The sequence below is a fragment of the Brienomyrus brachyistius genome, unplaced genomic scaffold, assembly GCF_023856365.1.
Source record: "Brienomyrus brachyistius isolate T26 unplaced genomic scaffold, BBRACH_0.4 scaffold65, whole genome shotgun sequence".
NCBI classification, from domain to species: Eukaryota; Metazoa; Chordata; class Actinopteri; order Osteoglossiformes; family Mormyridae; genus Brienomyrus; species Brienomyrus brachyistius.
In genome coordinates, this window is record NW_026042340.1 from 1,475,204 (window position 1) to 1,502,704 (window position 27,501).

The 27,501-nt window shown below is 46.6% G+C and overlaps 2 protein-coding genes across 2 annotated transcripts in view; one reads left to right on the forward strand and one right to left on the reverse strand.

The window, feature by feature from the left end:
* The window catches only part of LOC125725332 (protein NLRC5-like), a 554,938-nt gene that overhangs the window by 519,670 nt on the left and 7,767 nt on the right, over positions 1–27,501 (forward strand). The window contains exons 23-25 of the mRNA XM_049002177.1: positions 11,618–11,791; positions 13,083–13,256; positions 15,658–15,831. Coding sequence (XP_048858134.1) covers positions 11,618–11,791; positions 13,083–13,256; positions 15,658–15,831 — 522 coding nt within the window. The remainder of the gene's footprint in view (positions 1–11,617; positions 11,792–13,082; positions 13,257–15,657; positions 15,832–27,501) is intronic.
* Positions 1–27,501, reverse strand: part of LOC125725351 (RAB11-binding protein RELCH homolog) — a 181,042-nt gene that overhangs the window by 36,470 nt on the left and 117,071 nt on the right. The window lies entirely within an intron of this gene.

The following is a 27,501-nucleotide window of genomic DNA, read 5'->3' on the forward strand; positions in this document are numbered from 1 at the left end:
TTTATCCACAGGGTGTATAAGTGGTATGTGAGTGTTATTGTCAGCAGGCGTGTTCATGTGATGGAGCCCAGAGCTGGGAGCTTCTGTATGACTGCTGTCTCTGGCTGCTCACTGGCGGCCTCTGCTGGCCACAGCTGCTCCTGGCTGAGGATGTGACGACACATCTAGTCTGGCAGTAATAGATTAACATTGTTTATAATATAAACTGAATATATATATTTTTTCAATATTGATATATTTATCAACAAGGTTTCTTTTTAACCTCCATCCATCCATCCATCCATCCATCCATTCATCCAAAAAACAAAACAAAAAAGACAAGAGTTCCACGACCATCCTTTGTGTAACAGATAACCAAAGATACAGCATCATACATAATGGTCCAGTTTTCATTAATAGTGGGAAAACCACTCATATTCTTTTCAGTTCTGGATGCTGTAGGAAGCATTTCTGTAAATACTGGGTGTGGTACATGACTCTTTGGGTTACGACTCTGTGCCCATGAGCGGAAGGCCACTGTTTCAGATGTCATGGCCGGCAGAGTGATGTCATCGCTGGGCCTTTGAGCTGCAGGGGGTTGGATGCTCTCCGACCCTGCGCTATGACCCCCAAACTTCCTCATACCTGTATATGTGTCGTATGTCTTTTGGAGAGCAAGATGGGAGGGGTGAAAAGACAATTTCCTCGATAGTCCCTCTGTAAAAGGTGGTGAGAATGGGTGGTGGGAGATGGGCTTTCCTCAGCTTTCGCAGACAGTAGAGATGCTGATGGGCTTTCCTGGTTATGGAGCTGGTGTTGAGAGACCAAGAGAGGTTCTCCGCCAGGTGAACACGAAGGAGTTTGGTGCTCTTGACGACCTCCACAGATGATCCATTGATATTCAGTGGACAGTCATCGGTCCATGCTCTCCTGAAATCAACAATCATCTCTTTTGTTTTGTCCACATTCAGAGACAGATTGTTGACTTTACACCAGTCCGTTAGTTGTTGCATCTTCGCTTAAGAGTAGGGTGGGCTCCAGTGCTCGGTGAGGTGGTGTGGGAGATACAGATTCGGATCCGGACTGACTGACGTTTCTCAGTCAAAAATTCCAGGATCCAGTTGCGGAGGGCGATGTTCAGGCCCAGCAGGCTCAGCTTTCCAATCACGTTCTGAGGAATGATTGTGTTGAATGCTGAACTTGAATGAGTCTATGAACAGCATTTGTACATATGTGTCCTTATTTTCCAGGTAAATTCCACAAGGGGGTATGTAGCTAGAGTGACAGACTGACAGTTCAGTTCATCCAAAGCCAATGGCAAATAGCAGTATTTTGTAGTCAATCCGAGACTTAACTGAAAGCCAATGAAGGGAACATAGAACAGGGCTAATATGATCAAGTTTTTTAGTGTTTGTAAGAACTCTGGCTGCTGCATTCTGTACCAGCTGAATTTTATATAAGGATCCAGATGGGCGCCCAGAAAGGACGACATTACAGTAGCCCAGTCTGGAAGTTATATAGGCATGAATTAGTGTTTCCACATCATGAAAGGAGAGCATCTTCCGAAGCTTGGCTATGTTCCATAGATGACACAACACAGTTCTAGTAATACTTTTTATGTGAGCATCAAAACATAAATCTGAATCAACCAGTGGCCTGTACTACAAAGCGGGGTAACTGGCTTATCGGGGTAACTGTGAGTAACTTGATGATGTATGGTGTAACTTCGCGATTAACCTGTACTACGAAAGGTGGGTAGGTTTTAGTCGAGGCATGTTGCAATGGCAATTTATGCTAAGTCTTAAAACTGCCCTGAGCAGTTTTTGTTCTTGGTTAAGTCAACGTTTCCACGTAAGCCAGCCCTATATGAGCACCGCCCCTCCCACTACAATTTCTCCGAAGACAATGCTGGTGTACCTGGATGATCCATACGACATTGGTGCGCAAATCGCGAGGGCCTCTCTCTGCAGGGCGAGGGTTTTTAGAGATCGCCAGAATCCGCTGGCATACCCAGACGATATTCTCCATGAAAGGTACAGATTTTCATCTGAGGGAATTAGTTACCTTTGCCAGTTGCTTGATCCAGAGGTCTCTAATTCCACTCACCGCAGCAATGCCCTCACGATCGAGCATACAGTATGCCTCGCACTGCGATATTTTGCCAGTGACCAGTTTATGTATTCCATCGGTGATGCTGAACATCTGAGCAAGAATACTGTTTGCCGTGCGGTTCGCAAAATGGTGCTTGCTCTATCTAAACTGTTGGATGCTTTTGTGGTTTTCCCTGGTTATTTAAGTGCTCTGCTGAATAAAGAAGGGTTTCATGCATCCATCCCATCCAACCATTATCTTCCGCTGTATCCGAGGTCGGGTCGCGGGGGCAGCAGTCTCAACAGGGAAACCCAGACTTCCCTCTCCCCGGCCACTTCATCTAGCTCCTCCGGGGGAATTCCGAGGCGTTCCCAGGCCAGCCAAGAGACATAGTCCCTCCAGCATGTCCTGGGTCTTACCCGGGGCCTTCTCCCAGTGGGACATGCCCGGAACACCTCACCAGGGAGGTGTCCAGGAGGCATCCTAATTAGATGCCCGAGCCACCTCATCTGGCTCCTCTCAATGCGGAGGAGCAGCGGCTCTACTCTGAGTCCCCCCCGAATGACTGAGCTCCTCACCCTATCTCTAAGGGAGAGCCCAGCCACCCTGCGGAGAAAACTCATTTCGGCCGCTTGCACTCGCAATCTCGTTCTTTCGGTCACTACCTATAGCTCATGACCATAGGTGAGGGTAGGAACGTAGATTGACTGGTAAATCGAGAGCTTTGCCTTTTGGCTCAGCTCCTTCTTCACTATGACAGACCGATGCAGCGCCCGCATCACTGCTGATGCTGCACCGATCCGCCTGTCGATCTCTCGTTCCATCCTTCCCTCACTCGTGAATAAGACCCCGAGATACTTAAACTCCTCCACTTAGGGAAGGACCCCCTCCCCAACGCGGAGAGAGCACTCCACCCTTTTCTGGCTGAAGACCATGGTCTCAGATTTGGAGGTACTGATTTTCATCCCAGCCGCTTCACACTCGGCTGCGAACTGCTCCAGTGAGAGCCAAAGGTCACGGTCCGATGAGGCCAACAGAACCACCTCGTCTGCAAAACGCAGAGACCTAATCCTGAGGTCACCAAACCAGACACCCTCAACGCCCTGGCTGTGCCTAGAAATCCTGTCCATAAAAGTTATGAACAGAATCGGTGACAAAGGGCAGCCCTGGCAGAGTCCAACCCTCACCGGGAACGAGTCCAACTTACTGCCGACAATGCGGACCAAGCTCTGGCACCGGTCGTACAGGGACCGAACAGCCCTTATAAGGCAGCCCGGCACCCCATACTCCCGGAGCACTCCCCACAGGACTCCCCGAGGGACACGGTCAAATGCCTTCTCCAAGTCCACAAAACACATGTAGACTGGTTGGGCAAACTCCCACGCACCCTCCAGGACCCTGCCGAGAGTATAGAGCTGGTCCACTGTTCCACGGCCAGGGTGAAAACCATACTGCTCCTCCTGAATCCGAGGTTCGACTATCCGACGGACCCTCCTCTCCAGCACCCCCGAATAGACTTTACCAGGGAGGCTGAGTAGTGTGATCCCCCTAGAGTTGGAACACACCCTCCGCTCCCCCTTCTTGAAGAGGGGGACCACCACCCTGGTCTGCCGATCCAGAGGCACCGCCCCTGATGTCCACGCAATGCCACAGATGTGTGTCAACCAAGACAGCCCCGCAACATCCAGAGCCTTGAGGAACTCCGGACGGATCTCATCCACCCCCGGGGCCCGGCCACCGAGGAGCTTTTTAACCACCTCAGCGACCTCTGCCCCAGAGATAGGTGAGTCCACCCCCAAGTCCTCAGACTCTGCTTCCTCATTGGAAGCCGTGTTGGTGGGATTGAGGAGGTCTTCGAAGTATTCCTTCTACCGACCCACAACGTCCCGAGCTGAGGTCAGCAGTGCACCATCCCCACTATAAACATTGTTGATGCTGCACCGCTTTTCCGCCCTGAGACGCTGGATGGTGGACCGGAATCTCCTCAAAGCCATCCGGAAGTCGTTCTCCATGGGCTCGGCAAACTCCTCCCATACCCAAATTTTTGCCTCAGCGACCGCCGAAGCCGCGTTCCGCTTAGCCTGCCGGTACCTATCAGCTGCCTTCGGAGTCCCACAGGTCAAAAAGGCCCGATAGGACTCCTTCTTCAGCTTGACAGCATCCCTCACCGCCAGTGTCCACCAGCGGGTTCGGGGATTGCCGCCATGACAGGCACCGGCCACCTTACGGCCACTGCTCCAGTCAGCCGCCTCAACAATGGAAGCACGGAACATGGCCCATTCGGACTCAATGTCCCCCGCCTCCCCGGGACATGGCGAAGTTCTGCCGGAGGTTGGAGTTGAAGCTCCTCCTGACAGGGGATTCCACCGGGCATTCCCAGCAGACCCTCACTGTTCGCTTGGGTCTGCCAGGTCTGACCGGCTTCCTCCCCCACCAGCAGAGCCAACCTACCACCAGGTGGTGATCGGTTGACAGCTCCACCCCTCTCCTTACCTGAGTGTCCAATACATGCGGCCGCAAGTCCAATGACATGACCACAAAGTCGATCATCGAACTGCGGCCTAGGGTGTCCTGGTGCTAAGTGCACATATGGACACCCTTATGCTTGAACATGCTGTTTATTATGATAATCCATGACGAGCACAAAAGTCCAATAACAAAACACCACTCAGGTCATCATGGTACATATATAGATGTAATACTGATGAATGTATAGCAATACCCTCTTTTCATGCTTGAGCTCTTGAATTTCAAGCTTCAGTTTCTTTATTTGCAGTTGTTTCCTTCTACAGTCCAACTCAAGCATGCGCTTGTAAAGGGAACGTCCATTGTCTGTTCTAGCCTACACAGGGGGGAAAAACCGCATGAAACGGTGAAGCAGTGCACATGTAGCTTATGAACCCTAAGAGTCAAAGACAAAGCAACAGTGCACTTTCCGTGGGGGGGTCCGAGTGGAGGAAGCTGCAGGAGGGGAAGCGGGTTGCTGCAACTCCTAAGGGAGAATGAAAATTACAACTTAAGGATGGTAGAATCACAGAATCAGGTCTAAATGCTATGCTATACTGTATTATCCTGGGGGAATCACACGTGTGATGCAATGCATCTACCTGAATGTGCGTGTCAGACAATGCCGACAAAGTGTCCTCACCCAAGTCCTCCTGAACAATAAAGGAATATAGGTAAAGATACATCAACATTGGGCACACCTAGTCATTTCTGCACTTACCTGTACCTGAGGATCACAGGAGGTGCTGGGCTCTGCAGGTGGCTGGAGCACTTGCATATTACCCCCCTCCGCTGCACATAACACATGAATTTGAATTTCATGATTGTACAGCGTGATAATTTGTGCAATGTTATTGCAATATTACTCTGCACATAAAGGGTGCCCATATCTGAGGCACCAGGGTCTGACCGGACACCACCATCAACCCCCTCCATGATGGGCCATCCTACGTTGTTGGCTACTGCCAACTCTTCAGCCTGACTGAAGGCTTCCGGAGGTGGCCCTCCACCCGTTGCCTTTATAGACAGCTTTTTCTTATTAGCTGTGACACATAGAAACACACTATTATCTGGAGGCTACACACAAATCTTTCATAATGAGTATATAAATACACACCCCTACCACTTGTCATGATGTTTTTATATTTCATCCTGACTTGCTGCCAAGTAAGCTGTGCAATATTGCTGCATCTGGAATCATATCAGTTAAGTTACCATTAGGTTTAAATTCTGAGTAACATCACAGTAATGGAACTTTAGAGAGCGTTACAATACTTAACAGCAAATAATAGGCTCACTTCTGAATTGTGACGCATTTGTGAGCCTCTGTATTTATTAACAGTATTTAAGTTCTTTTCAGACAACACTAGTCTAGTCAGCGATCGTGAGATATTTTACACCAAGAATTATTGATCATAGAAATGTACTTGCGCATTTACTTGGTCGGCAATTCATTGCCAACAAGCCTGCCTGCTTTTGTTGGCTGCGGAGGTGTTAGACTTCCCTTGTATTGTTGATTTGAACTCCTCGTAACCTTGGATGATTATCACGCACTCTGCCTCCGTAAGGTATGGAACTCGAGCCATGACTCAAACAGTGCCTTGCACTGCCAATCGTACTCCATTTATGTGAACGCGCACAAGCACCAATTAAGTTAACACCGATCGAACAAATCAACTTCTTAACTTTCGTCGTAGTACTGATTAGCCCCGATTGATTCAACCTGATTTTGTCAACCTCGCGTTCACAACTTACCTCGGGGTTAAGTCTGATTTGGTTAAACCCCCTTCGTAGTACAGGCCACAGAACAACAAGATCTCTGACCACTGTGTTAGGATGGGTAGGAAGACCACCGAGGTTGAGTTTGTCAAACTTATTTCGAGCAGTCTTGGGACCAATTAGCAGTATTTCTGTTTTTCTGTGTTTAACATTAGGAAACTATTTGCAGTCCAGCACTGGATATCTAGTAGACAGTCTTCTAACCCAGAGAGCTGTGATGCATCATCTGGTTTAACAGATAAGCTCAAAAGTTCCGATTGTTTTACAGGAAGGAAAGATTCAAAGGTCACATTATCAGTACGCATAGGACTAGCAGGAGGCTGGCAGCTGTATGTAGCTACACACGTGCACTGGATGGTCTGTCTAATCTTAGTTATTTTACCATTAAAAATGTAATAAAGTCATCAGTTTGTCACAGCTTGCAAGACTTGCGAGTTTAACGGTGAAGAATTCTGTGTTAATCTATACGCAAATTCAAATAGGAATTTAGGATTATTTTTGTTCTCTTCAATCAGTCTGGAGAGGTACACAGACCAAGCAGTTAGACCTGTTGCGATAAATGATAAATCAATTAGTTGCACGATACTTAGAATGAGGTCCATAATTTTTCCAGTCGCGATAATTTTCATTTGCATGCTTTTTTGTTTTCCTCGTGTCTCTCTCTCCACCAAATGAGAAATATCGGTTTCTTTTAGCAAACCGGCTCATGTGGCTCAGCTCACCAAGAAGAGCCGGCTCTTTCGGCTCCTAAATGGATCTTTTTAAAAACCCGCCCCTCTCTTCGTTTAACCTGATGCTGATTAGCGTGACCTGATTTGAGCTTATTAAAAATAAGACGCCGTCTCGTGAGCGGGCTTTTTCGGAAGACAACGCTGCACTGACTCACAATTAGTGATCATCTGACTGCAGCAAATTGTCATGATGCACAGGACACTCTGCAGACTGTAATTCATTTTGAAATGTAAGCTGTGCTGCTAATTATATTGAAGACAAATGCTGATTGTAATGTTTGGTATTTAGCTAATGTGTAGGATGTGTATATGTCTGTGTCTTAAAGTGTTTTCTGTTCCAGGCTGAACGGCTGTGATCTCATAGATAAACACTGTGAAGTGTTGAATTCAGCTCTAAGATCAAACTCTTCCCCTCTGAGAGAGCTGGACCTGAGTGAGAATGATCTGGAGGATTCAGGAGTGAAGCTGCTCTCTGCTGGACTGAGGGATTCACACTGTAAACTGGAGATACTGAGGTCAGTATTACTGGGTATTACACACTGTAAACTGGAGATACTGAGGTCAGTATTAAATTACTGTCTGATCTCAGATCTGGGCTCTCATACCATGAAACCACCAATTTATTTGTACTTTCACTGTAATTTATGTTTCAAAACACAATTCCAGTTGTTTCTGGCAGTGGGCAGTTTTACTGTAGTGGGGGATGATTTTAAAGACATAGAGCCCACGATGGGTGACTGGACTGAAGCCTCAGTGAGACAGACTTTATTAAAAATAAAAATGACGGCAGGAAGAGGAAAGTTTGGGGCGGCTGGTGGCAGTCAGTGGCGTCCTCATTCCGAGTCGGGGTCTCTGGGTGTGAGAGATGGGAGACGTGAGGGAGACACTGCTGTCTGTTCCCAGGCGAGGTGGGAGGAGAGAAAACGGAACAAAAGGAGCGGAAGGCAGGGTAACACGGAGCAGCCGGTGTCTGGGGGTCACAGGTGAGGTGGGAGGAGAGAAAACAGAACAAAAGGAGCGGAAGGCAGGGTAACGCGGAGCAGCCGGTGTCTGGGGGTCATCGGTGAGGCGGGAAGAGAGAAAACAGAAGGAAAGGAGCGGAAGGCAGGGTAACGCGGAGCAGCCGGTGTCTGGGGGTCATCGGTGAGGCGGGAAGAGAGAAAACAGAAGGAAAGGAGCGGAAGGCAGGGTAACGCGGAGCAGCCGGTGTCTGGGGGTCACAGGTGAGGTGGGAGGAGAGAAAACAACAAAAGGAGCGTAAGGCAGGGTAACGCGGAGCAACCGGTGTCTGGGGGTCAGAGGTGAGGTGGGAGGAGAGAAAACAGAACAAAAGGAGCGTAAGGCAGGGTAACGCGGAGCAGCCGGTGTCTGGGGGTCACAGATGAGGTGGGAGGAGAGAAAACAACAAAAGGAGCGTAAGGCAGGGTAACGCGGAGCAGCCGGTGTCTGGGGGTCACAGATGAGGTGGGAGGAGAGAAAACAGAAGGGAAGGAGCGTAAGGCAGGGTAACGCAGAGCAGCCGGCGTCTGGGGGTCACAGGTGAGGTGGGAGGAGAGAAAACAACAAAAGGAGCGTAAGGCAGGGTAACGCGGAGCAGCCGGTGTCTGGGGGTCACAGGTGAGGCGGGAGGAGAGAAAGCAGAACAAAAGGAGCGGAAGGCAGGGTAACGCGGAGCAGCCGGTGTCTGGGGGTCACAGATGAGGTGGGAGGAGAGAAAACAACAAAAGGAGCGTAAGGCAGGGTAACGCGTAGCAGCCGGTGTCTGGGGGTCACAGGTGAGGCGGGAGGAGAGAAAACAGAAGGAAAGGAGAGGAAAGCAGAGAAATGCGGAGCAGCCGGTGTCTGGGGGTCACAGGTGAGGCGGGAGGAGAGAAAACAGAAGGAAAGGAGAGGAAAGCAGAGAAATGCGGAGCAGCCGGTGTCTGGGGGTCACAGGTGAGGTGGGAGGAGAGAAAACAACAAAAGGAGCGTAAGGCAGGGTAACGCGGAGCAGCCGGTGTCTGGGGGTCACAGGTGAGGTGGGAGTAGAGAAAACAACAAAAGGAGCGGAAGGCAGGGTAACGTGGAGCAGCCGGTGTCTGGGTGTCACAGGTGAGGTGGGAGGAGAGAAAACGGAACAAAAGGAGCGGAAGGCAGGGTAACGCGGAGCAGCCGGTGTCTGGGGGTCACAGGTGAGGTGGGAGGAGAGAAAACAGAACAAAAGGAGCGGAAGGCAGGGTAACGCGGAGCAGCCGGTGTCTGGGGGTCATCGGTGAGGCGGGAAGAGAGAAAACAGAAGGAAAGGAGCGGAAGGCAGGGTAACGCGGAGCAGCCGGTGTCTGGGGGTCATCGGTGAGGCGGGAAGAGAGAAAACAGAAGGAAAGGAGCGGAAGGCAGGGTAACGCGGAGCAGCCGGTGTCTGGGGGTCACAGGTGAGGTGGGAGGAGAGAAAACAACAAAAGGAGCGTAAGGCAGGGTAACGCGGAGCAACCGGTGTCTGGGGGTCAGAGGTGAGGTGGGAGGAGAGAAAACAGAACAAAAGGAGCGTAAGGCAGGGTAACGCGGAGCAGCCGGTGTCTGGGGGTCACAGATGAGGTGGGAGGAGAGAAAACAATAAAAGGAGCGTAAGGCAGGGTAACGCGGAGCAGCCGGTGTCTGGGGGTCACAGATGAGGTGGGAGGAGAGAAAACAGAAGGAAAGGAGCGTAAGGCAGGGTAACGCAGAGCAGCTGGCGTCTGGGGGTCACAGGTGAGGTGGGAGGAGAGAAAACAACAAAAGGAGCGTAAGGCAGGGTAACGCGGAGCAGCCGGTGTCTGGGGGTCACAGATGAGGTGGGAGGAGAGAAAACAGAAGGAAAGGAGCGTAAGGCAGGGTAACGCAGAGCAGCCGGCGTCTGGGGGTCACAGGTGAGGTGGGAGGAGAGAAAACAACAAAAGGAGCGTAAGGCAGGGTAACGCGGAGCAGCCGGTGTCTGGGGGTCACAGGTGAGGCGGGAGGAGAGAAAGCAGAACAAAAGGAGCGGAAGGCAGGGTAACGCGGAGCAGCCGGTGTCTGGGGGTCACAGATGAGGTGGGAGGAGAGAAAACAACAAAAGGAGCGTAAGGCAGGGTAACGCGTAGCAGCCGGTGTCTGGGGGTCACAGGTGAGGCGGGAGGAGAGAAAACAGAAGGAAAGGAGAGGAAAGCAGGGTAACGCGGAGCAACTGATGTCTGGGGGTCACAGGTGAGGTGGGAGGAGAGAAAACAACAAAAGGAGCGTAAGGCAGGGTAACGCGGAGCAGCCGGTGTCTGGGTGTCACAGGTGAGGTGGGAGGAGAGAAAACGGAACAAAAGGAGCGGAAGGCAGAGAAACGCGGAGCAGCCCGTGTCTGGGGGTCACAGGGGAGGCGGGAGGAGAGAAAACAGAAGGAAAGGAGAGGAAAGCAGGGTAACGCGGAGCAACTGATGTCTGGGGGTCACAGGTGAGGTGGGAGGAGAGAAAACAACAAAAGGAGCGGAAGGCAGGGTAACGTGGAGCAGCCGGTGTCTGGGTGTCACAGGTGAGGTGGGAGGAGAGAAAGCAGAACAAAAGGAGCGGAAGGCAGAGAAACGCGGAGCAGCCCGTGTCTGGGGGTCACAGGGGAGGCGGGAGGAGAGAAAACAGAAGGAAAAGAGAGGAAGGCAGGGTAACGCAGAGCAGCCGTTGTCTGGGGGTCACAGGTGCACGAGCGTGATGATGGTTTGGTTTAGAAATGAAATGCTCATTTTTAGCCGTTAATTCACAGTGACTTCAGGAATGTAAGATTAAAAGCTGAGCTTCAGTGAGTCGTGTAGGATCACTGTGTTATAGTTATATCTTTGCAGACAAGCAGCCGCTAAACCCCTGAGAGCTGATCATTGCTGCTGGTCTCTCCTTCACTTTGTACAGCTAATTAACTGTTTTCATTTCCTTTCTTCAGGCTGTCAGGCTGTGGCGTCACAGAAGGAGGCTGTTCTTCCCTGGCTTCAGCTCTGAGGTCAAACCCCTCACACCTGAGAGAGCTGGACCTGAGCTACAATTATCCAGGAGACTCAGGGTTGAAGCTGCTCTCTGCTGGACTGGAGGATCTCAGCTGTATACTGGAGAAGCTGAAGTGAGTACAGAATATGCATTTTACAAAAACTGAATTGGAGACCAAGAAAACCCACAATGCATTTCAGCAGTTACATAATAAATAAACACAAAAAGCTTCTTTTCTCTTCTCCTACTTCCTTATATCCTACAAACTTCTCAGCCCTCGATCCATGCTAGAAATAATTAAGCAGTGAAGCAGGAAACATCCATTCCGCCATATAATCCATGTAATACATTTGTGTAGCTTAACAAAGTTAACGGTTCTGTTACAGTTAAATATGCTGATTTTAACATGCTGTGTATAAAAATATAATGAACACCAATGAGATTCGGGATGATTGTTTATTTTTAGTAAATAAATTGTTTTATATAAATCCTTTATGTCATGGCCCCTATTCTCCTCATTTGAATACAGTGCTCCGGTGTAAAAAGTGAATTTAAAAGGGTTTAATTTCTTTAAGGATGAGCCGGTGTGAACTCACAGAGAAATGCTGTGAGGCGCTGGCTTCAGCTCTCAGGTCAAACTCCTCACCCCTGAGAGAGCTGGACCTGAGTGACAATGACCTGCAGGATTCAGGAGTGAAGCTGCTCTCTGCTGGACTGGGGGATTCACACTGTAAACTGGAGATACTGAGGTTAGTATTACTGGGTATTCCATACTGTAAACTGGGGGTCCTGTGGTCAGTATTACTGGGTATTCCACACTGTAATCTGGTGATACTGAGGTCAGTATTACTTGGTATTCCACACTGTAAACTGGTGATACTGAGGCCAGTATTACTGGGTATTCCACACTGTACGCTGGAGATACTGAGGTCAGTATTACTGGGTATTCCACACTGTATGCTGGAGATTCTGAGGTCAGTATTACTGGGTATAGATTAGAATAGCCACTTTTATTGTCATTAAGAAATACATCGGTTAGTGCACATCAGAACAAAATTTTGTTGTATTTTTGCTCGCCATCGGCCTGGCAGAGTGTGATAATAAAAAAATTATAAATAGGAAATAGAATATAGGGGCGACGTGGTAGTGCGGTGGTTCGCACTATTGCATCCAACCTCTGGGACCTGGGTTTGAGTCTTCGCCTGGGTTACATGTGTGTGGAGTTTGCATGTTCTCCCCATGTCGTCGTGGGGTTTCCTCCGGGTACTCCGGTTTCCCCCCACAGTCCAAAGACATGCTGAGGCTGATTGGAATTACTAAAATTGCCCATTTGGCTTTCAAGCTGCCAAACCAGATGGAGATACAGCTGGTCAGCACGCACTCTATGGTGCCTCAGTAGAAGGTTGTGAGGATGGGAGAGGAAAGGTGTGCTCTCTTCATCCTGTGCAGGAAATGCAACCACTGCTGAGCCCATTTTACCAGTGAAGTTGTGTTTGGTGACCAGTCCAGATTTCCAGTTATCTGTACCCCCAGGAATTTGATGCTGCTGACCACCTCCATGGCATTGTTGTCAATGACGAGTGGTGAATGACTGGGCTTTCTCCTGAAGTCAATGATCATCTCCTTAGTCTTCTTGACATTCAGGATAAGGCTGTTGTCACTGCACCATCTCACCAGTCGCTTCACCTCCTCTCTATAGGGCAGGTCGTTGTCGTTCCTAATGAGACCCACCCCTGTTGTGTCATCTGCATATTTTACAATGTGATTTGAGGCAAATGCAGCACAGCAATCATGAGTCAACAACGTAAACAACAAAGGACTGAGGACACAGCCCTGAGGGGAACCGATGGAGAGAGAGATGTATTCCACACTTTACAGAGGACATTAGCTAAGGGAAAGAGAGTAGGGTCCTGCCTTTTCTTAGACACTAAACCGTAATTCTTGAAATATTTATTGGAGCAGTCACATTTATGTAATACTTGTAATGGCGAGATGATATTATTTATTGGAGAGTTTCTGTCTCTCTCTCTCTTTCTGCAGGCTGTCAGGCTGTAGAGTCACAGAAGAAGGCTGTTCTTCCCTGGCTTCAGCTCTGAGGTCAAACCCCTCACACCTGAGAGAGCTGGAGTTGAGCTACAATCACCTTGGAGACTCAGTAGTGAAGCTGCTCTCTACTGTACTGGAAGATCCCAGCTGTAAACTGGAGAAGCTGAGGTGAGTACAGAATATGCATTTTTACAAAAAATGAACTGGACACCAAGAAAACCCACAATGCATTTCAGCAGTTACATAATAAACAAACACAAACAGATTCTTCTTTCTTCTCCTACTTCCATATTCTTACTGTATGTGCCACAGTGCTTGGTCCGGAGAAGCAGGCAAAAGGCGAAAATACTGGGGCAAAAAGGGATTTAATGGGGAGATGGAGAGGCATACTGGACAAAATCACCAAAACACAACACAACGTTAATGACGGATCAGGGGATACAAACTCTGATGTGAACTTAAAGACTAAAGACAGAAGACTAATGGACGGAAATGCAGAACAGCTGAAAACAATCAGGAATTCACATGAGGTAATGAGGGGGGCTTGGAACACGAAAGGATCATACGAGCAGGTCATGACAACCCCCCCCCCCCCCCCCAAAGGTGCGCACTCCAGGCACGCACGTCTCAGGGGAGGTGAAGGATGAGACGAAACCAGGAAGACAGGACATGGAAAAAAAGACTAAGAACATCAATAAGGAACAGGGAACAGAACAGATCCACAGAACAGGGACAGGAAGTAAGACAGGACCTTACACAAAGCAGGGAATGCAGACAGGCAGACCAAGAAAGGAGACACAGAGGGAACAAAGAATGGAGGAACAGAACTACTAGGAGTTAACAGAGGAAACACTGAAGGACGAAAAGCAGACATAGGAGGGACGAAGGAAGGAGGCGGAGCAACAAAGGTTGGTGGAGCCCAAGGGAACCACCAGAGGGGCTGCAGTCGACTGTGAGGTTGGAGCCGAAGGAGACCTCGCAGGGGGCGAGGAGGTAGGCGGAGGGACAGTTGGAGCAGGTGAGGTGGGATTTGGAGGAAACACCAGGATTTGCGAGGAGGGAGTTGGAGGGGGCCACGGCGCAGGTCTGGAGGGAGGAGAAGCTGTAGCAGGTGACTGCACAACCATAAAAGGCATAGCCGACAGACGAGTTGTAGTGGGGGGAGCCGCAGGCGACTGACAAGTCGAGGCAGGGGAACCCGCATGCGACCGACAAGGCAGCGGAGGCAGCCGACGAATCCTCAGAAGGGGACCCACAGGCGACTGCTGAACTGGAGCCAGAAGATCAGGCACTCCCTGAGCCCCAGCCAAGGTGAGCGAGGGTGAGCCAGGGGGCAGGGTGGGCAGGACCCGGCCCCTGCGCCTGTGTCCTCTTCCCTTTTGGGACACTGAAAGGTAGGGACCTGGCCTCACGCTAGGGCGATCCTTTAAGAGACTGTGCGACTCGTGGGTTGGCATCTCAAATTGCCCTGGCCTCTTTAAGGGAAGGGGTGAGCTGCCAGCGTTGGCCGTGTAGCGGCTGCGTCAGACACACTCTCGTGCACCAACCCGGTAGCGGTAACGTTGGGAGCGAATGCTACTGGGCTTAGGTTCGGGAGGGGTTCCTCCTGATTACCAGTGAGGGGAGAAGTGGCAGCGAGAGGAACAGCCCCCAGGACTATTGTCGACTGGGTTTCTCCGCTTCTTCTTACGACTTATGGTCGGGGGCACGTCAGACAGATCAGCCAGCGGGTCTACGGGCAGACCACAGTCTAGGGTGATCTGTTGTCTGTTTATCTCTGCCACCGGACTCCGGAGCTGCCGTAAATTTAGCCTCACATCTTCGGCCAGAAACGCATCTTTTGATGGGGAAATCCCTCGCAGGGTGTCCTCCCCATATGAATAGCCAAGGCGCGAGCCACAAGGTCTTCCTGGATGTCTGGCTGACTAGAGCGCTGTATTCCGTCTCCGTCAGTGGAGGCGTCTTCTTTCGGAGATCTGTCATTCTGTTATGTGCCGCGGTGCTCGGAAGCAGGCAAAAGGCAAAAATACTGGGGCAAAAGGAGATTTATTGGGGGCATATGGGACAAAATCACCAAAACACAACGTTAATAATAGATCTGGGGATACAAACTCTGACGTGGACTTAAATACACAAGACCAATGGACGGAAATGCAGAACAGCTGAGAACCATCCGGAATTCACATGAAGTAACGAGGGGGGAGTGGCACACAGAAGGATCGTACGAGCAGGTCATGACACTTATATCCCACAAACTTATCAGCCCTCGATCCATGTTAGAAATAATTAAGCAGTGAAACAGGAAACATCCATTCAACCATATAATCCTGGCAAAACATTTGTGTTGTTCAGCAAAGTTAACGGTACTGTTACAGTTAAACATGCTGATTTTAACATGTTATGGACAAAAATCTAATGGACACCAAATAGAATTGGGATGATTGTTAAAATGATTTTTAGTGAATTAGTTGTTTTCTGAAGATCCATTATGTCATGGCACCTATTCTCCTCATTAGAATACAGTACTGCACAGTAAAAACTGGATTTGAAAGTGTTTCATTTTTTTAAGGGTGGGCCAGTGTGATCTCACAGAGAAATGCTGTGAGGCGCTGGCTTCAGTTCTCAGATCAAACTCCTCACCCCTGATAGAGCTGGACCTGAGTGACAATGACCTGCAGGATTCAGGAGTGAAGCTGCTCTCTGCTGGACTGTGGGATTCACACTGTAAACTGGAGATATTGAGGTCAGTCTTACTGGGTATTCCATGCTATAACCTGGGGGTAGTAAGGTATTACTGGGTTTTTCACACTGTACGCTGGAGATACTAAGGTGGAAAATAACTAATGATTTCAAAATAAAGCAGGAGTATCTAAGTGTACTGGGTGAGTTAAAAAATGAAATTAGACTCACTAAGATGAATGTTGAAAGGAAGATTGCATTGGAGGCTAAGGATGAGTTTCTTCCAATATTTTAAGTTCAAAAGAGCGCTAAAAGCTGAAATCACTAATCTGCAGGATAGTAAGGGCCTTATAATTGAAAATTAAATTGATATAGTGAATGAGTTTAATGGTTATTTTACACGGGTGTTCACAGTATAGGACACGAGTAACTTACCACTATTTAGTACAAATACAGCATCGTCTATAACCAATATACAGTGCCTCCACAATTATCGGCACCCCTTTGTAAAAGGGGTAAAAAAAATCCACCTTTTGGTGAAGTTGCTTCATCTCACACTGAAAAAAAATGAGAAAAACACAACCTTTAACTGAAATAAATTTATTCAAAGAAAAATAAGCAACAAACATCCTTCATCAAGAAATTGTTGTTTTAAAAAAAACATATGTGTCATGATTATTGGCACCTCAGCATTTAATACTTATTTTTTGTAGCTTCCTCAAAAAATTCAGGTAGATTAAACCTCTCCATGTTGGCTATCCCTCAGAATGATATTTGTATCCAGGTAATCTATCATTTTCACTTGGATTATAGTTTCAATTACTTTTCTGTTATGCAAGTTAAACTGAATAGCCTATGAAATTGGTCACAAAAAGGCCTATGATGTGATCTGCTTAGATGTCCAGAAGGCCTTTGATGTTGTCCCCCACAAATGGCTCTTGCTTAAGCTCAAAGCTGTAGGGATTTTAGGAACTATAGCAGGTTGGACAGAAAACTGGTTAACAGACAGGAAGCAGCAGGTAGTTATTAGAGGCACAATATCACAGTGGGCCTGCATTCATAGTGGGGTTCCGCAGAGTTCAATTTTAGGACCACTATTGTTCATAATTTACATTAATGATATTGACATCAATACATACAGTAAACTGATTAGATTTGCAGACGACACCAAGGTGGGTGATGTAACAGATACTGAACCAGCAGCACAGAGGCTACAATTTTATTCACCTTTATTTAACCAGGCAAGACAGATTAAGAACATGTTTCTTATTTACAACTGTGGCCTGGAATGGGATCTTGATTTAATTAACAACTGGGCTGATACCTGGCAGATGGAATTTAATGTAGATAAATGTAAGGTAATTCATGCAAGGAGCAGAAATATGAAGTACAGATATTTTATGGGTTCCACTGAAATAAAGGTAGCTGATTACGAGAAAGATCTCGGTGTGTATGTTGATGCTTCCATGTCCTACTCTAGCCTGTGTGGGGAAGCAATTAAAAAGGCCAATAGGGTGTTGGGTTACATCTCTAGGTGTGTGGAGTTTAATTCAAAGGAGGTGATGCTGAGATTCCTTGGTAAGACCCCACCAAGAATATTGTTTTAATGTGAGAGGGGGATGTAGGGCTTTCGAAGGAACAAACAGGTTCACTTTGGTCCGTTTAGAAATCTTTATTAAAATATACATGTGATTATGATATATTTCATAAGCATTGATAGGTAATCCCATTAATTAATAAAATACATAACCAGCTGCAAGCCATCTACACTCAGACATGCCATCATCACCCGCCTTCACACACCGGGGAGCCGCCCCTTTCAGTCCTGGCAGGAGACCAACACGTGATTCCTGAGAAATGCCGGGCGATGTGTGCTCTATCCCACGGCTGATCTCCGGGTCAGTCCTGACCTCTCCCCCTTCCTTTATACTAAATCAGGAGCGGCCAGGCTCACCGCTCTCCTCAGACAATGTGCTCTTCCTTCTCCAATTTATGTCCAGGTGAGGTTGCTTGCACTTACGAAGCATTTTGAGTGAATCACGTATTTGAATCTCAGGATGATTGGTCCATACACTATCAGAATCAATCCATACCTCAATCACTTCATAGCAGGAGCGGAGCTATAGGCAGGGTGGGCCACCAGCCCTGGGACATAGAGAACCCTCCCATATACTGAATACACATAAAGTTATGCTAATGTAGTAGTTATTCTCTCTTCTTGACAGCTAGAGCATAATACTCACATCTGAATTGTGACTTGCTGATCTTATATATCTGTCATTTTTGGTATACATTCTTGTTATGGTGGGTGTATGTTTTTTTTTTTTAATTATTATAAAAAAAAAAACCTGTAAAATCCCTACAACAAACTTAAAATATATATAATACATAGTAATGTTTTGACGTCAAACTAAGCTGTTCCTTTTGTATTTAATGGTTTTCTGTTTGGGGAATTTGCAAAAAACTGCAGTGCATGATGGGTAGGATCTAAAGGCTGCCACAACTGTTGTGTATTTTGTTCCAGAAAGTAATTCAATTTCGCCATATAGGCTACGTTCTTCAAAACTACTTTTTGTTGGATATAGCCCGATTATATTCCGTGGGCCGTATGTGTGTGTGTGTGTGTGTGCGTGCATGCGTGCAGGGGTTTTGCCCTGGGGCCTTGTGTGCAGTTGTTCCGCCACATAGGTATGTCTGCTAGGTGCAGTTGGAGGTACTCCACCAAACCGGAAGTAGTTGAGCCGAACAATCATAACTTTCCAAATCGTTACAGTAACAGGAGGACAATGAACATTTTTTTTAATTCAATGATACGTGGGCGACGTGGCAAATTACATGACCATCTGTGGGTTTGTCATAATACAAATATTGTTTGCAGGTTTGGTCAGCATGCCTTAAAAAGGACATTGCTGCCTTGGAAAGGGTGTAACGTAGGGCTACAACAGTGATTCTTGGTCTCAGAGGAATGTCTTATGAGGAGAGGTTAGCTGAGCTGAATCTGTTCTGCACCAAATGCACACAGAAAAATCCACTTTTAGGCTAATAAAGAAAGTCACCTTCTGCACCACTAATCTCGTCTAATTGGGTAAATCTGTCTTTCACTAATCTCATCTCATCAAGTCTGCATTTCAGTTTTTAACTGTAGGTGCTGGGTGATAATTTGGTAATTTGATCAGTCCCATGTTACACCAAATCCCACAACTACCAAAATCTATCTGAAGGCTTTGGGAGTTCTTTGGACAGTATACTGGCTTCTGTCTGAATGACCACAAGACAAAAATTGATTTTATAAATACATTTATTTGCCCAGAACAACACTAAACTTCAACACATAATGGACAGACTTAATGAGACTGTGAAGCTGGTAGGAAAATGCTGAGTGTTATATATGAGTGTGTGACATCATGTGTGCACAGTGTCTGTGGCAGGGTATGCGTGCATGAGAGTGTCTAAAGACTCCGACAGAAGGGTCTCTACTGTGGGGCTGGAAACTCCACTCCTGCCCGGACACGACGCTACTAAAGAGAACTCAGTCGGCTGGATTATTAAAGATGGTTGCACTGACGTCATCTTCACCACTGTTGTTGGAGGTCATGTGATTTTGCGCCCCCTAGTAATGGTATATCCTACATCATACAGAGTGATACGATATAATCCTAGTGGAGATAATAATTATAATATCTAATCCTATATTACTATAATCCATTATTATGATCTATTATCAGTGATATTACTTATATTATTCTATAATTATATATAAAATGTTGTAATAATATCTAACATTATACAGACACATGTATATAACATGTGCTTATATAACTGTATGAAATATTATAATACTATAATAATTATTAATGATAATAATAATATCTGGGGCGGCATGGTGGTGAGATGGTTAGCACTGTTGCTGGTTTGAGTCTCCGCCTGGGTTACGTGTTCTCCCTACGGTCATCGTGGGGTTTCCTCCAGGTACTCTCATTTCTTCCCACAGTCCAAAGACATGCTGAGGCTAATTGGTGTTACTGAATTGCCCATAGGCGTGAATGGTGTGTGAGTGTGCCCTGCGATGGGCTGGCCCATCCTGGGTTGTTCCTCGCCTCTTGTCCGTAACCTCCGGGATAGGCTCCAGACCCCATGCGACCAAGAAGGATAAGTGGGTTGGAAAACGGATGGATGGATCTCTATCCTGTACTTTGCGTAACATCATGTCCAGCCCAGGAGTGGAGATCATGTGATTTCTGTGAAGCATACTGAAGCATACTGAAGCATACTGAAGCATACTGAAGCATACTGAAGCAGCACAGAGACAAAAAATGAACCCTCCCTCCCCCTTTTTAATGGGTTGTTTCTAGGCATATAACAATGAATCACGAATCGGTTAAAAATCGATGTAAATGTATGACGATTTAAACCGGCTGATGTGGAAAATGAATCGCAACTATTCATGAATCACAGTACTTTACTTAACAGAAAAACTGGTGTAATATTACAATTTCACGACGTCGGTTCAACGTCAGATGTCACTGCGTATTCACGTCGACGTCGTACATTAGTTTTTGGTTTTGACCGAACATGAGATGGGGAGCGAATTTGAAATTGAGGATACCCCCCCTCCCCCCAATCTGAAATCGGTGGTGTGGCAGCATTTTAGCTTTGGGGTAATCACAAACAAAAACGGCGAGACAGGCACAGACAAGACAAAAACTGCGTGCAGACATTGTAAAAGACCGATAACATACACAAATAGCACAATGAACATGCTTCAGCATGTCCACCGGCACCACAGTGAGCTCACTTCATCACCGCCAGAGCGAAGATTATTAATAGGGCAAACCACGCTAAAAAGCTGCACATGCAAGCCTTAGTTTATTTGGTAATGCTTTATATTAAGTGCACCTTCATAATGCATTAATTATGCATTTATAGAACATTCAGGGCACCTTCATAATGCATTCATAGAACATTCATAAGCAGCATGCAAGTACACCTTAACATTCTAACATCCCTTAACAGCCTTAATGTACATTAATAACTAACATTATATGATTATACAATTATAATGTTTGTTATTATTATACAATGTTTATTATTAATGTATATTACAGCTATTAAGGGATGCTAGGATGTAAAGGTATACATGCATGATATTTATGAATGATTTATGAATACAGTGGTACCTCAGAACTCGAACTTAATCCGTTCAGAATACAGGTTCAAATCCTAAATAGTTTGAGTTCTGATCGAATTTTCCCCATAAGAAATAATGGAAAACCAATTAATTGGTTCCTGGTCCCAAAAAAATTTCACCTAAATATGTTTATTTATTTTTTTTAGCATTTAAACACAAAATGAACAGGATAAAACAAGAAGAGCATATACTGAACTAAGCACATTTATCAAAACAGTAATTTGTAAAGTAAGAAAATAAATATATCCAAACCATGCGTAAAGTTAAAAAAAAAACATGTCCTGCCCGGATCGTCTGATCCTTCAGTTAACCTTGTGTGGAATCCCTTGTGATCAGCTCTTTCTGGTTGTTGTCATCAGTCTTTAGTATATAGTATTTAGTCAGCATTTCAGTTTGTTTCCCCAGTCCGATCATTGTGTTGTCCATCTGCATTTTGCCTGCCTTACCTGTAATTAAACCCCATACTCTGACGTCAGCGCCTTTGTATCCACTCCGCAGGACAATATTATTATAATTAAATGTACTAATGGTTTATTATTAATGATATTAAAATAATTAATAAGAAATCGTTATTTTTAAATGTATTTTTGTCACGTCACTCGCGATCCCACCCACTAACTTACCTCCTCCCGAGCCTCAGACAATACAACAGGACAAGCAGAACGGTACAATCTTTTATTAACACACAAACGACCTCATTTAATATACGGGGGAAGCAGAATATCACCCACCACAATGGAGGGAGAGGACATGCCATATATACACACCTCTCCCACTGAGTACACACCTCCCCCACAGAATTAACACTCCTAAATTACCATGGGAGTGATCACACTACGCAGCAAGTGAGAACAACACATCACAGCAATCTAACGTACACGTGCAAATATACCACACCTCACAAACCTTGTAGATTAGTATCAAACCACAGACCCAGTTACAGACAAACAGACAACAGTAGCTACAGCAGCCTTACCCTTAGCATAAGTTTCCCCCGCCCCTTTCCCCACACAAAATAAATTAGTAAAACTTAATACTGGTTGGCAAGCCCTTCTGACCAGTACATAAAAACACAAAACCGGATCTGCCCCTAAGACAACCTCAATTCATATGACCAATTCATAAGTCAGTGCTGGCGTCCCCCCTCCCCCCACTATGGTGATGGCGTCATCAGCATCCTACGCTGTCTTCAGGGAACGCAGGAAGACAGAAGATCTGAGCTTTCCGAGGTCCCAGTCAGTGCCCAACTGCAGGCTCCGTATACCGCGGCTGAAGGTAGCAGGTGCATCACAAAGACTAAACGGCATCCTTCCCACTGATAAAGGCCCATGGGTGTCATAAAAGCAGTCTTATCCTGGGGATGAACTTCCACCTGCCAGTTACCACTGGCTAAATCCAGCGTAGAGTACCACATCGCACTCCTCATCCCTGCCAAGGATTCTTCAATATGAGGGAAGGCATCTTTATGCGTGACCGCATTGAGCTTGCGGTAATGCACGCAAAAACACCAACTACCGTCCTTCTTCTTCACAAGGACCACTGGGGCTGACCAAGGACTGGAACTCTTCGTCACCACCCCGCTGGCCAACATTCCCTGCAACAGGGTACGTAGCTCTAAATGCAAGCTTGGGGGAACTAGCCCGTAATGCTCTCGCACTGGAGGGGCATCACCTATTGGAATGGAATGTAACACAGCACTGGTCTGCCTATAATCTTCCGCATGGGCCACAAAGATGTGGGTCCATCTACGAAGCAGGTTCATCAACTGTTGACCCCCACTCAACCGCTCTCCTTACAGGGACAAGGCTGGATGGTCCCCTGTCTGTTCAACACTGACCGGCCAGATATCCACTTCTACCTCCCACTCCCCTTTATACTGGAGGACCAGCTGCTTCTGGCCCTGCACATCAACAGGATCTATCTGAACAACCCGGGCCAAAGGCTTACGGGATGGAAATTCAACTGGGTAAGGATGGGGATTACAGACTTGGAGGGGCAACTAGCCAGTCCGCATCTGAGCAACAGCTCGACCTACCCGCCACTCCTGAGCCTCCCCACCCAGGTCCTCCACCATCACATAGCAATCTGAGTGTCCAGTGACCTGGGCAACACGAACCCAGACCAAAGTCTCTGTCTAGGGTGCCAATGAAATTGAGTCCTGTTGCTGGAGCCGCACCGTCCCTTGGAAATCCACAAAAGATCGGGATAACTGCACCTGACGGCACACCTGGAAGGCCTTCTCCCACGGCTCCCCCACTCTTCTTGAGATAGTCGACTTAAAGGCAGCCAGACCTGGATGTCCATTTTGGAAAAGCCCTTCCCAACAGTGGTTAATCACGTTCATCCCCAAGATCCCATAATCCGACTGCAAACAGTCATCTTCCACAATAACCACCTCCTTGGCAGGCACATTGATTCCCCCCACCTAAAAATCCAATATTGCATAGCCCACATAAGGCAACTTAAGCCCATTAGCAGCCTTTAATGACAGCCATGAAATCCCTTCTGCCCCATGAACCTCCTCCTGACACAAATAACATTCAAATAGTGTCCGACTGAACAGGGTCACCTGTGACCCTGTATCCAAAACGCAGGGGATCATCACACACTGAACTGCAACTACCACTTCAGAACACTGCCCAATCAATGCGGGCTTAAGGGAGGGTCCAGTTTGAATCAGACCACCTGGCCAACGGCAGTCGAGGCAACTAAAAATCCTGGGGTGATAGCGGTTGAGAACAATCTCTCTGCATATGCCCTGGCCGGTCACAATGCAGGCAGATGGGTCGTCCATTTTGGCCCCCTCTCCCAACAGCGCCTCGGGTCATTACGCCTCCTGGACATAACTATATGTCCAACCCCCTGAGGTTCTACAGTAGCTGCGGTAGGGAAGGCTGATTCTCCCAGAACTGCTGACATATCTCCCCTAAGATACTATCCTCGAGGGCCAACATCTGCTCCTTAACCTCTGCTAATACTTCAGTCTTCAAACTCTGCTTAACTTCCTGCCACTCATCTACAGGTTATACCAAGCCTGGAGCAGGGGTGGGGGAGCACACAAGTCCTCCGGGCACTAGCCTCTTCCACCCCACAATCCTGTTCCTACTCTAAGGCTTTCGCCTCCTTACTCACATCTATAAACGTCACCGCCGGATTACAGCGCAATAATTTCTGAAGCTCCTGTTGCACAGCCTCTGGACGGAGGTCGCCACCAACTGGAAGCACAACATCTCCTCATCCTCATTTCCCTCACCACCAATCCTCGATTCTTTCCCTCGCCACCTGGCAAAACATTCACGCAACTGTAGAACAAATCCCCCCACCTCTTCCCCAACCTGCTGTCTACAGGTGAAGAACCGGGCACGGAGCTGTCCTATTGTAGCTTGTTCGCCATAGAGGCCCTCCAGCACCTCAAAAATCTTAATTGGGGAATCCCGATCGGGTAAGGGAAGCAATAACACTTCCCGCCTTGCCTCACCTTTTCCCCGCACAAAATAAATCAGTAAAACTTAGTATTCATTGGTAGGATCCTCATCCCCCCCCCCCACTATGGTGATGGCGGCATCAGCATCCTACGCTGTCTTCAGGGGACACAGGAAGACACAAGATCCCAGCTTTCCGAGGTCCCAGTCAGTGCCAAACTGCAGTCTCTGTACACCTCGGCTTGAAACTTCACTTGGGATTTACAATACAACCAGGATTTTCCCAGAACGGTGGTGATTGGGAACACAGATGATCTTCGACGTCACTCCCCCATCTGGCAGCTGGCATCTTATCCTCCGCTGGCAGGACACGGCAAACGCCTGTCCGATCTCCAATACCTCCGCCTCCAAAGATAGCAGCACACCTACATTTACATTTACATTTACATTTACAGGATTTGGCAGACGCCCTTAGCCAGAGCGACTTACATAAGTGCTTTGAGACTCTGCAATGAATTTCCAATGCTAGCTCAATAAGGACCCAAGCTATGAATACTATCTCTGAGAACTCCATTGAGTAGTGCAGAATTTTTTACACCTACAGCCTTGTCCACAAGCTTTTTCCACCCCCCTTGTCCGCAGCCACTCAGATAATTATCTGTGACCCCCATGGTGCACTGTGAGCAGGTATACAGGCCCACAGAGCATGCAGATAATCATCTGTGACACCCATGGCGCACTGTGAGCAGGTATACAGGCCCACAGAGCATGCAGTTAATTATCTGTTACACCCACGGTGCATTGTGTACAAATGTAGCTGATCATGAGAAAGACCTTGGTGTGTATGTTGATGCTTCCATGTCCCATTCTCGCCAGTGTGGGGAAGCAATAAAAAAGGCCAATAGGATGTTGGGGTATATCTCCAGGTGTGTGGAGTTTAAGTCCAGGGAGGTAATGCTAAGATTATACAATTCCTTGGTGAGACCTCACCTAGAATGTTGTGCGCAGGTTTGGTCACCATATCTTAAAAAGGACATCGTGGCCTTAGAAAAGGTGTAGCGTAGGGCCACAAAAAATTATTCCTGGTCTTAGAGGAATGTCATACGAGGAACGGTTACTTGAGCTAAATCTGTTCAGTCTCAAGCAAAGGAGACTGAGGGGGGACATGATCCAGGTATATAAGATTCTAACAGGTTTGGATGCTGTTCAACCAAATAGTTACTTCAGCATTAGTTTAAATACACAAACTCGTGGCCATAGGTGGAAATTAGCGGGAGAACATTTCAAGCTGGATTTAAGGAAGCACTTCTTTACACAGCGTGTAGTCAGAGTATGGAATAGCCTTCCTGATAACGTAGTGCAAGCTGAATCCTTGGGTTCCTTTAAATCAGAGCTAGATAAGATTTTAACAACTCTGAGCTATTAGTTTAGTTCTCCCCAAGCGAGCTTGATGGGCCAAATGGCCTCCTCTCGTTTGTATAGTTCTTATGTTCTTATGTTTTTATCAGTGCCGACAACTTTCATATTGATTGACATGTTTTCTGTACTGAGCTGAAGGCCAGTATTTCTTGTCACTGTGAATATGTTGTTGCAGACTTCCATCCTGAAATCAGAGCTGGGGGAAAAGTTAAGGTCCTTATTCCAGTTAATTTTTGGTACAAATATCAAAGTATCTGTCGCAGATAGAGCTTTATGTATTTTAGAGGTTAGTTTCTTTCCATTTTTTACTTGGAGAATTTTGTCTCTTTGAAGGATTAAGTGTATTTTTGTTTGGCTCATTTTGGTTTTGATGCTGGATTCAATATGTAAATATTAGAAATATTGCCTATTCTCAACTCTGTATTTATGGATTAAGTCTTCAAATGTCATGGAATGACTGTTATTGAAAAGGAGGTGGAGATGTATAATCGCTTTCTGTTCCTGTTAGTGATACTGAATAGTGAGATTGTGGAGTAGTAAATCCGGATTATTCCAGATTTGGGTGTATTTACAGGGTCTGAGAGTACAGTTAGTGATTTTAATGGCTTTCCACTGCGCTGTCAATGTTGTGGAAATGGCAGAATTGTTAAAGCAGTTATGATTCTTTAATGAAATATTGAGTCAGGGTAAATTTGCATGACTGAGATTTTTACAGTACAACTCCTGCTGTAACCATGAGCTGCTGTTACTACCGTAGTGTGACCATTTAGTTAAGTATTGCAGTTGATTTGTTAAGTAATAATGAAGAAAAATCTGAATTTGTAATTCACCTTGAGATTAATTTTTATATGTGGAATGTTTGATTTTTGGGTTTATGTTCTTCCAGTAAAAATGTGATGTTAATGAGTTCAGAGTTTGACATTTTTTCTGAAAGCATGATAGGAGGCATTGAGAAATAGTAATTATTCTGGAGGAGAATTTTTATTTTGATTGTTGAAATGGGTCCTATTAGTGAGAGTGGGAGATTAATCTATTGTTTTGAGTAAGGGGGTGTAGTTGAGGGTAAACAAGTCTGACAGCCTGGCGGAGATGTTGATACCCAGGTACCGGATATTTCCGGTGTGAAATGGACCATCCTGATCAGCAGAATCCCAAGTATCTTCAGACAGTGAGAATATTGTGGGTTTTTCCAGTTTATTGTGTAGTTTGATAGTTTTGAAAAAGTATTAACAAAATTTTAATTTCATGTAGTGAGGGTTGAGGGTTTTGTACTAACAGCAAGATATCGTCTGCATAGCGTAATTTTGTTTTCAGTTATTGGTCTGAATTCTGTTTATTTCACTGTTCTGTCATATTGCTGCCACAAGTGGTTCTATGAAGATGGCAAACAATGAAGGAGAGAGTGGGCAGGCAGGCCGTCTTCCCCGTCGGAGTGTGAATGCAGGTGATGTCACCCCATCTGTGACACTGTAGCTTTGGGTGAGGTGTGCAGTATTTTAACCCAGTGGGTGAACGACTATCCGAAGCCAAATCTATGTAATGTATTAAAGAGGAATGTCCACCTGACTGTCAGATGCCGTTTCTGCATCTAATGATGTAATCATGGTTTTAGGATTGGTATGCTGAGCAATATTTTTTTTTATTGAATTTTCATTGAGGTTTCATGTAAACAATAAGAAAGAAAGAAAAAACAGAACAGAATAGA